The sequence below is a fragment of the Aquarana catesbeiana genome, linkage group LG01 (assembly GCF_042186555.1).
Source record: "Aquarana catesbeiana isolate 2022-GZ linkage group LG01, ASM4218655v1, whole genome shotgun sequence".
Lineage (NCBI taxonomy): Eukaryota > Metazoa > Chordata > Amphibia > Anura > Ranidae > Aquarana > Aquarana catesbeiana.
The window spans coordinates 256,263,471-256,274,061 of record NC_133324.1 but is presented as its reverse complement, the minus strand read 5'-3'; the positions used below and the strand labels follow the sequence as shown (position 1 = coordinate 256,274,061).

The following is a 10,591-nucleotide window of genomic DNA, read 5'->3' as shown; positions in this document are numbered from 1 at the left end:
GTTTCTAGAATACACATATTTCTATTGTGTAGGATCTGGGGCTACTGTCCCGTCATTCCCCTCTCCCCTTTCCCTCTCCATCCCTCATTCATCTCAGACTCTAACCACACCCTCTTGAGCCACGCCCACTTTTCACATAAGCCACGCCCACTTTTCGCTGCAGTGCGCGTTTGCTAAGCCACGCCTACAAATGAATGCCCCACCCCCTAATTATTCTACGGCTCCGCCTACAGCCAAAAAAGTATCCCACATATTTTTTTTGCAATGTTGGCAACTATCAAGACAGCAGACAGAAAAGACACTCGGAGCTCTGGATTGAGACAAGTACACACTATAGAGGGATGTGTTTTGTTCATATTGCATTTCTGAGGTTTACAACCACTTTAATGCTGATCAACACAGCTTGTTTGAACATCCTTATGATCGGGGTCGAGGTTGGTGTAACCATCCTGTCCTCCCCGGAAATCGTGACACCCCCCCTCCCCTACAAGCACGTGAAACTTGTGTACTTTCAGGCAGCATGATCCCGGTCACATGACAGCCACCTCATCAGCCCCTGATTGGTGGACAGCTGAGAGACGCGCTGGGTGGGCGGTACTGTAGAGGATCGAGGCGCTTGTGATTGGAGCAGAGAGGTGAGGTGGGTGTGGCGGGGCGGTGTGTGCGGACACTTCCTGTGTGGTGGGCGGAGTCTAGTCCGGTGGAGAAGTGTGTATGGGCCGGGTCGGGTGATCGCAGACATGGAAGAGTCCGGAGAGCGGAGCCCGCTGTTGGGCGGACGATCAGAGTCGTCTCCTCCGTCCGTGTTCTCTGGACGCCGCCTGGCATGTGCCGCCGTACTGCTGTCCGAGCTGCTGGAGAGGGTGGCCTTCTATGGGATCACCTCCAACCTGCTGCTCTTCCTCAATGGACCCATCTACAACTGGGAGGGCACCGATGCCAGCCAGGCGCTGCTGCTCTTCATGGGAGTCACCTACCTGGTGTCGCCCTTCGGGGGGTGGCTGGCAGACGCACTGATCGGCCGCTTCAGGACCATCCTACTGAGTATGGTGCTCTATATGCTGGGCATGCTGATCTTCCCTCTCATCACCTACTCCACCACCCAATCCGCCTTCTGCGGGGACTTACCTCTGGTCACTGTGGACAACTGCACCACCGCCAACGCCTCCGCCGTCAATGGATCGTATGTGCCGTGCCCGGTCCAGGGACACCGCTACTGTGCCATCCCCGTCTTCGTAGGACTGATCGTCGTAGCGCTGGGAGTCGGATCCGTCAAGGCCAACATCACTCCGTTCGGAGCCGATCAGGTACACACCTCTCTGGGGGGGGCAGATCCACACCCCCCATATACAGGACTGATCTTCTGCCTTCAGGTCATTTACAAACCCTCCCCTGTACTGGCCCTTTAAATTCCTGTGATGCTGGGGACTTCTAGGCGGGGCTTATTATATACTCTCGGTGATTGGCACAGACTGATGACAGTTGGGTGTCCCGCCTACGAGCTTCCAGTCACCTGGCCATGAGTGCTCACCACCCCCACAGAACAGCCTATTGCATTAGCGTATGCACCCCAAAGCACAAACACACACATACGTGCATGTATATTAGGGATGCATAGATACCGTTTCTTTACCAGTGAGTACTGATACTTTTGGTTACTGAGTACTGATAACCCTTTGCAGTACGATTTGAGCCCACGCAAATATGAATGGGTTCAAACCGCACTGCAAAGAATCGCATGTGGTGCGGTGCAATTCCTGTCCGAATCGCATGCAGTTTCCCTCACTGCTCCTGTGTAAGCCCATTCTTTAGTCACTATGAGAAGCCTGGGTTCATACAGGTGCGGTGCAGGAAACCGTATGTGAAAATATATATAAATGCAGCGCTCGCAAACAAAAACCTGTGATAAGTGAAAACAAAAACATAGTCCATATAAAACTAAAAAGGTGCTTCACATCTAATGTGCAAAGTTGTAGGGAATGCTTCACATCTGGTGTGCAAAAAATGCAGAGAAAATGTTGCAGACAGAATAAATTTGCCTAGCAGTAAGAAGGGTCGTTGGTTCGAATCTCGACCACGACACTGCCTGCCTGGAGTTTGCATGTTCTCCCTGTGCCTGAGTGGGTTTCCTCCGGGTACTCCGGTTTCCTCCCACACTCCAAAGACATGCTGGTAGGTTAATTGGCTTCTATCTAAATTGTCCCCTAGTATGTATGAATGTGAATTAGGGACCTTAGATTGTAAGCTTATTGAGGGTAGGGACTGATGTGAATGTACAATGTATATGTAAAGCGCTGCGTAAATTGACGGTGCTATATAAGTACCTGAAATAAATAAAATATCCCCACTCACTGGATCACAATGACACCCAGATTTTCAGTCTGGGAGTCAATACAGGCTTAGAGCGATATCCAGAGGATGTCACAGGATGGCAGGTTCACTGAGGAGATTATATAGTAAACGATCCTTCAATGTTAAAACTCAGCCATACAAAACAGCTACCTAAAATAAAAAAATAAAAAAGAGGAGGGACCAATAGTGAAGTATGCTAAGAAAGATTTATTGCGCATAAAAGGATATACTTACAAATGTAAGTTAAAATCAGGCATGGAAATGGTAAAAGGATGCAGCAAACACCGCTGTTGGCGGTTTTTCCACAAGACCGGAAATGTCAGTGGTGCCGGAAGTGCATATATAGGAGAGGAGTCTCAGAACTGCAGGCATAATAAAGGAAATGAGGTTCCGAGAGTGTGGACATGCTACATTTCTGGTTGGGGATATGCTTCAGAAGACAATACGAGAATGGGGACATATTACACAAGGCTAGTAGAGACCAATGATATTACCCCTAATCAATGGCCCCCACTACAGACTGCTGAGGGCCACACAACTTACACCCAAGGGTTGCAGGTTGGGCGCCAGGGGTTCCTTGTATTTAATCTGCCTGTGGACACACAGAATTCCATCTGATTAGAAATGTCCTATAAATGGAGGTCTGTCATTGCCAGTATAAATGAGGTCTTATTCCACAGTGATGACCGGCCCTGTCTTCTTGTCAGTTTCTAACCAGTAGAGATTTTATTTACAAAGAACTCCCGAGTTCTTTAGCTGCGGCCTTTTGTTTATTTTGATCTAAACTTTTCCTCATTCTTCAGATGATTGCCCTGGTTATTTTTAAATGATAACCTAAAGGAATGATCGCAATGAAAAAAATCCCCAGTGGGTTAGCCTCAGTTCACACTGGGATGACTTGTCAGGCGGCCTAGTCGCCTGACAAGTAGCGTCCCATTCTTTGCAATGGAACCGTTCTAATCAGAGCGACGCAAGTCGCTCCGACTTAGAAAAAGGTTCCTGTACAACTTCTATACAGAAGTCGTCTTGCAATTCGCCGCTGAGTCGTGTCCTGGGTCGCCCGAGGCAGTCGCTCTGTAAGTCGTGCTGCCTCAGTGTGAACCAACCCTTACAGTGATTCTAAAGGTGTATTTGTCATTTAAAATGAACAAAAAACAAACATGCTAATCTTACCTGCTCTGTGCAATTGTTTTGCACAGATTCTCTTCTTTTTCAGTTCCCCTCTGCAGCAGTCGTGGCTTGTGCCCCCAATAGGAAGCCTCCTGCCACACTCCGTGCTCATTTCCCACATCTCAGGGTAACGGGTTGCCTTTGGAAGAGCGCGTGCAGTGGCAATAAAATTTTTAATGGTACCCCTAGCTCACAAACGCAGTGCGGTTTCGTGCAGTTCATTCTGAAAATGTAGGAATAGCACTACTTTTTCAGTGTGTCAGTGTATTTTTTGCAGCCCACTCAGATTATTATTATTATTATTATTCACGATTTATATAGCACCAACAGTTTACGCAGCGCTTTACAATGTAGAGAGGGACAGCACAATTACAGTACAATATAGAAGGGACAGGAGAGCCCTGCTCGTAGAGCTTATATTCTAAAGGGAGGGAGTGGTGGTACAAAAGGTAATAGATGTGGGGAATGATTTGATGGGGTTGTTAGGTGGGTGTGGGATAGGCTTCCCTGAATAAGTGAGTTTTCAGGGATCTCGTAAAGGTGGACAGGTTAGGGGCTGATCGGATTTACCGGGGCAGGGAGTTCCAGAGGATGGGAGAGGCTCTGGAGAAGTCCTGAAGGCGAGCATGAGAGGAGGTAACAAGGGAGCTAGAGAGCAGGAGGTCCTGGGAGGAGCGATGGGGACAATTTGGGCGATATCTGCAGATATGGGTGGCACAGTGGTGTAGTGGTAGCACTCTCGCCTAGCAGTAAGAAGGGTCGCTGGTTCGAATCCCAACCACGACACTACCTGCCTGGAGTTTGCATGTTCTTCCTGTGCCTGCGTGGGTTTCCTCCCACACTCCAAAGACATGCTGGTAGGTTAATTGGATCCTGTCTAAATTGTCCCTAGTATGTATGAATGTGAGTTAGGGACCTTAGATTGTAAGCTCCTTGAGGGTAGGGACTGATGTGAATGTACAATGTATATGTAAAGCGCTGCGTAAATTGACGGCGCTATATAAGTACCTGAAATAAATAAATAAAATAAGGTTGGTGATGTAGCTGGGGGCGATGTGGATGTTCTTGGTTCCTAAGGAACCAAGGGTACCTATTATATATTATTTGCCAAAGATCCACAAGAGTCTTACTTGCCCCCTGGGTCCTCCAATAGTTAGCGGTATTGATTCCGTTATTGATTACGTCCCGGGTGGGTGGGCAAGTATATAGACCTCTTCCTACAACCTTTGGTACGCACCATGCCCTCATACATTAAGGATACACATCATGTTATCAATCTCCTATCTGGATTAAAACCACGTGAAGGGATGTGGTTGGTGACAGCGGACGTCACCTCGTTGTACACGATCATCCCTCATGGATTGTGCTTGGGTGCTGTCAGACATTTTTTTGGACAGGGACTCTAGTCTCTTGGGAGAACAAGTCAACTTCATTATGGAACTTCTTGAGTTCACTGCTACCCACAACTTTTTCTGGTTTGATGGTCAATATTTTCGCCAGGATAGGGGTGTAGCTATCGGGGCTAAATTTGCCCCGAGCTTGGCGAATCTATTCATGGATGTTGTCTATTCTCAGGGGAAACCGTAGCTGGCCCTATGGGCACCTTACATAGACGATGTCCTCCTCCTATGGGATGGAAGTAAGGCCGCCCTGTATAAATTCATGGATTCACTTAATTTCAACAACAGGGGATACATCTCTCATATGAGGCAAACTGCAGGAAGAGCAATTTTCTGGACATATAAATCTCTGTCGGGGGCGATTCGTTTATCACCTCTACATTCTTTAAACCTACTGACAGAAATTCTTACATTCCGGTGGATAGTTGTCACCATGCCCCTTGGCTCAGATCAGTGCCTAAGAGCCAATATATGAGGCTGAAGCGTAATTGCACTGAATCTGATGAATTTTTAGTGCAAGCCGAGACCCATACACAGAGATTTCTAGACAAGGGGTACCCTCAAGAGTCTGTCCGATACTTTGTCAGGTTATGCTGCTAGATAGGGCAGACTTATTGAAAGAAAGATCGTCTGTAGGTAGGGATAATGTCTTCAAAACCCCATTCATCGCAGGTTTCTCATTTCAGCATTTTGAATTTTACACGGTGGGGTAGGGGAAGCCAGTGAAGGGATTGGCAGAGAGGCACAGCAGTCACGGATCGGTTAGTGAGATGTATTAGTCTAGTAGCAGTATTCATAATAGACTGAAGGGGGGATAGCCTGCTTAAGGGTAGGCCATTAAGGAGAGAGTTGCAGTAGTCGAGGCGGGAAATAATCAATGAGTGAATAAGTTGCTTTGTGGTGTCATTAGTCAGGAAGGGTCGAATTCTGGAGATGTTGCGGAGGTTAAGGCGGCAGGATTTAGCCAGTGATTGGATATGGGGGCTGAAGGAGAGGTCAGAGTCAAGGATTACACCCAGGACCCTGGCATGTGTGGAGGGACCAATGGTTGTGGTGTTGATATTAATGGTGAAGTCACAGGAGGGGGACCGTGAAGGAGGAAATATAACAAGCTCAGTTTTAGAAAGATTGAGTTTGAAAAAGTGGTGTGACATCCATACTGAGATGTCATTCAGTAAATTTGAGATCTGTGAGGAAGGTAAGTTGAGGAGTGGAGAGAGAGATCTGGGTGTCATTGGCGTAAAGGTGTTATTGGAAGCCATGGGAGGTTATCCACTGGCCCAGGGAAGAGGTATAGAGCGAGAAAAGGAGGTGCACAAGGCCAGAGCCTTGGGGTACCCCAACAGAGGGAGATGGAGATGTAAGTGACACTGAAAGTGCACTGAGATAGGTAGGAGGAGATCCAGGATAAAGCAGAATCGCAGAGGCCGAGGGAGTGTAGTTTGCTACGGGACGAGCAGGTGGTCAGCTGTGTCAAAGGCAGCAGAGGTCTAAGAGTATGAGAATGGAGTAATGGCTATTGGTCTTAGCAGTTAGTAGGTCATTGGTGAGTTTTAGTAGGGCAATTTCAGTAGAATGTTGGGGTGCAAAACCGGACAACATGGGGACATGTGTGAACTGGCCCTTAGTCTGCATTTGACTTTTGCAGATCAACACAGTTTAGCAGACATGGTATGCATTAGATCTGCACGATTAATGATTTAAAAAAAAAAAAAAGTGTCCCAGAACCAGCTGACCGCGCTGTAGCTGTCATTCAGCTATAGCACGGTCGGCAAGTGGTTACATTGGGCCAAGCTATAGGGCCTCCTGCTTTATTTTATTTATTTATTTTTGTTTTGTTTAAGCAAAATATAATCCATAGAGTTGGACTAAATAAAGGCCCTACTATAATTCTATCTGTGGATTGTGTGGGGATACATATATGGTATCATGTAATGGGTTTGTGCGTGTCCTACCTGCTTGTATGTGCGGGGGGGGGGGGGAGGGGAGGTCTTAAATTTTTTTTTTAAATGTTTTTTTCATTTTGGTATTTGGTGGTTTTTACAAAGGAGGATTGTACCCTCTGAAACGCATTACCGCCCCTATCATTACCCACTTCCCCCAGCATCACATAGGGATTGCCATGAGGCAGTGTACAGTGCTGCAGGATGCTGGGTGGCTGCTTTTTAGCAGCTGTCAAAATAGTTTCTACACATGCCAGTTTGAGAATCCACAACTGCTGCTGCATTCCAACACTTGATGGTATCCCTGTGCTGATGTCAAGAGTTTTTAAATGGAAGTGTGCTATTTTTGTGTTATTGATTTTTAACATGCTAATTGGCAGAGTTATACCGATACTGGCTCCTTCCTTTTCTAAATGCAGAGTCACTGACAGGTTACGGACTCTGATCATAACTGAGCATCATAAACTGTGTTTCAGTTTATGAATGGAGAGGAGCCTGTGTGTGTGTGTGTGTGTGTGTGTGTGTGTATATATGTATGTATATGTGTATGTATATATATATATATATATATATATATATATATATATATATATATATATATATATATATATATATATATATATATATATATATATATATATGTATGTGTTTTTTTTTTTTTTTTTTTTTTTAAACTGAATGCTATGTTTTACAAGATGATCATTTACAATGACTTTAATTTCACTTTAACATCCTGTTCTGGATACACAACAGGAAGTGACAGGAAATTTCTATAAAGTTAGGGGAATTCCCTCTGACAGCTGTCACCATTGGAAGACAGGTAACACTTTGAATTTCTCATCATTCTCATGGCAGAAGTATGGGGCTACCATTGCTGGCCTCATTCTGAAAATGCAAGTTGCCTGGCTATGTCTGACTGCAGTACTTTGCTTCAGAGGCCCATTGTAAATAAGTGCCAGAAAAGTGTCAGTTATTTGCTTTCAGTGCTGTCTGAGTGTGACCAGGAACAAGTAAAAAAAGTAAAGCATCTGCATGACAGCCAGGAAACTAGCATTCTTGGGTAAGAAATGGTGGCCTCCTTTTGTTGTTTCATGACAGATTCCCTCTAAAGCAAGATGAGTGCGTGGCAGGCAGGCAAAGCTAGCATTGTCAGGTATACTCTTTTCTAGAGGTCAACCGATACATCGGCCGATATTTGGCTTTATTTACTTAATCGGCATTGGCCGATTGTGCTGATAAAAAAAGCTGATTATACCTTCAGCGGGACTTGCAAATGACTTCTGTAATAGAAGTCAATGCAAGTTTTCTGAAGTTTTCTTCTCTCCTCCTCTGGGCAGCCTGCCAAGTCTGATAAGAAGATACATTGTATCTCTTTCAGGTTCTTTTATCAATAGACTGAACTCCATGGAGAAGTTCTCAGTTTAACCATTTAAAGACTAAATCTTTTCTGACACTTGTTGCTTACAAGTAAAAATCCTGTATTTTCTGCTAGAAAATCACTTAGAACCCCCAAACATTATATATATATATTTTTTCTAGCAGAGACCCTAGGGAATAAAATAGCGGTTGTTGCAATATTTTATGTCACACTGTATTTGCGCAGCGGTCTTTCAAACGCAATTTTTTTTTAAAAAATACACTAATGAAATAAAAAAAAAAAAAAAAGCAGTAAAGTTAGCCCATTTTTTTTCGTCCAAAAGTTTTGATTACCTGTTTTTGTGTATTTAATATTTAAGATAGTTATTTTTTTTTTAATCTAAATTATACATACAAGTGAACTGATTGGTGGTTTGTTTTGTTTAATAAATGTTTAAATATAAAAAATTTTCTGTATCACTTATTACTTAAGGCTGCTTTCATACTGGAGCGGGCATGCGTTGACGGTAAAACGCTGTTAGTTTTAGCGGCGCTTTACTGTCATTTTAGCGGCGCTTTTCGGCTGCTAGCGGGGCGCTTATAACCCAGCTAGCGGCCGAAGGGGTTAAATGCGCCCCTGAAGCGCTGCTGCTGAAACGCTTTGCAGGCGCTTCGGCAGCGGTGCGCATTCATTTCAATGGGCAGGAGTGGTGGAGGAGCGGTATACACGGCTCCAAAGATGCCGCTTGCAGGACTTTTTTTTAACATCCTGCCAGCGCATCGCCTCAGTGTGAAAGCACTCGAGCTTTCACATAGACTGCAGGGGAGCCGTTTTACAGGCGATATTTTTTTAGCCCAAAAGCGCCTGAAAAACGCCCCAGTGTGAAAGGGGTCTAACTGTTAGATTTTATGCGATGAAGGGAAAAAAAAAAATCGGCCTAATATATCGGCCCAAAAAAATCGGCATCATATATCGGCCATCGGCCACCGCGATTTCTAAATATCAGCTTTGGCATCGGCCAGAGAAAAACCCATATCGGTCGACCTCTACTCTTTTCTCACATAACCGGTTAACTACTGAAGAGATGAGTTATCACACTGCAGGGAGTGCATAGTTTTCAATGAGTCTTGACGTAGAAAAGGAGCAAGAATGAATAAATATGGCTGCATTCATGTAAATATAAAGCTGTAGAAGATACATTGAAACAAGCTGAGAATGAATAGAGATTGGTGCTCAGGGTTAAAATGCGCCAATTTCTACAACCTCAGTTAAGAAAAAAAAATTGGGACGCTGTGTAAAATCTGCATGAAAACAGAATACAATGACCTGCAAATCTCAGACTCATATGTTGTGTGTGTGTGTGTGTGTGTGTGTGTGTGTGTGTGTGTGTGTGTGTGTGTGTGTGTGTGTGTGTGTGTGTTTTTTTTTTTTTTTTTTTTATTTGAGCGCTGATAACGAGCTGTAAGGTCCCTCTCCTTTTAAGTCAAAATGAATGTTAAATTCTGATCACGCAGCAGTTTCCACTTTGCAACTTGCTTTGGCCTAGAGAAGATAGCTGAGTTTCTGGCTCATGTTCAGATGTGGCTTTTTTGTATGCTAGAGCATTACCTTGCATTTTTGATGGTATGGCGAACTGTGTTTACAGGCAGTGCTTTTTGGAAGTATTCCCTATACAGTGATGTCCATCACAGAATCATGCCTGTTTTTAACCACTTCCCACCTGGCCACTGCACATAAACGGCTGGGTGTGCGCTTCCTCCTTCTGAGTGGACATTCCTAAATGTTCTTCAGAAGAGCCGTGTGATCCTGATGCGCGTGTCCCACGGACACGCCACATTTTGGATCTGCAGAAGGGCCCTGTGATTTGCCCTCCTGATCACATGATGGCTGTGTTCAATCACAGCCATCTTGTGATGTAAACACAGCCTGCGGGCACGTCACAAGCTGGGAGTGGAATCGTGTGCCCACGCAGCGTCGCAATCCCTATGTGCCTGTGTCCCCGAGACGGGGCAACATTGCTCGGCAGGGGGGCTCTGTGATTGGCTCTCCTGATCACATGACGGCTGTGTCCATGTAGTGTAAACTGAGAGCCTTTCCCAGGCGATCGGCTCTGCTTCTCCTCAGTCGGTGAGGAGAAGGAGAGCGGATCTGCGAGCTGGGAATCGGTGTGTATGAGCTAGTGTCCCCAACATCTGTCCCACTGCACATCTGTCTGTGATCATCTGGCACATCTAATTTCATTGTCCTGGTGCTCCAGGGCCTTCAAAAATGTGATGGGTACTCTGGAAATTGTGTAATTTATGCCTTTTAGAATGATGATGCTCCCTGTATGTTGGGCCTCCGTATGTGGCCAGGCTGTGAAAGTCTCA

At 45.3% G+C, this 10,591-nt stretch overlaps 1 protein-coding gene across 2 annotated transcripts in view; it reads left to right on the top strand.

Annotated features, from left to right (window-relative positions):
- Positions 1-659: 659 nt before the first annotated feature.
- The window catches only part of SLC15A4 (solute carrier family 15 member 4), an 84,493-nt gene continuing 74,561 nt past the window's right edge, over positions 660-10,591 (top strand). For both annotated transcript variants that reach the window (XM_073627996.1, XM_073627989.1), the window contains exon 1: positions 660-1,307. In XM_073627996.1, coding sequence (XP_073484097.1) covers positions 741-1,307 — 567 coding nt within the window. In that variant the 5' untranslated portion in view covers positions 660-740. The remainder of the gene's footprint in view (positions 1,308-10,591) is intronic.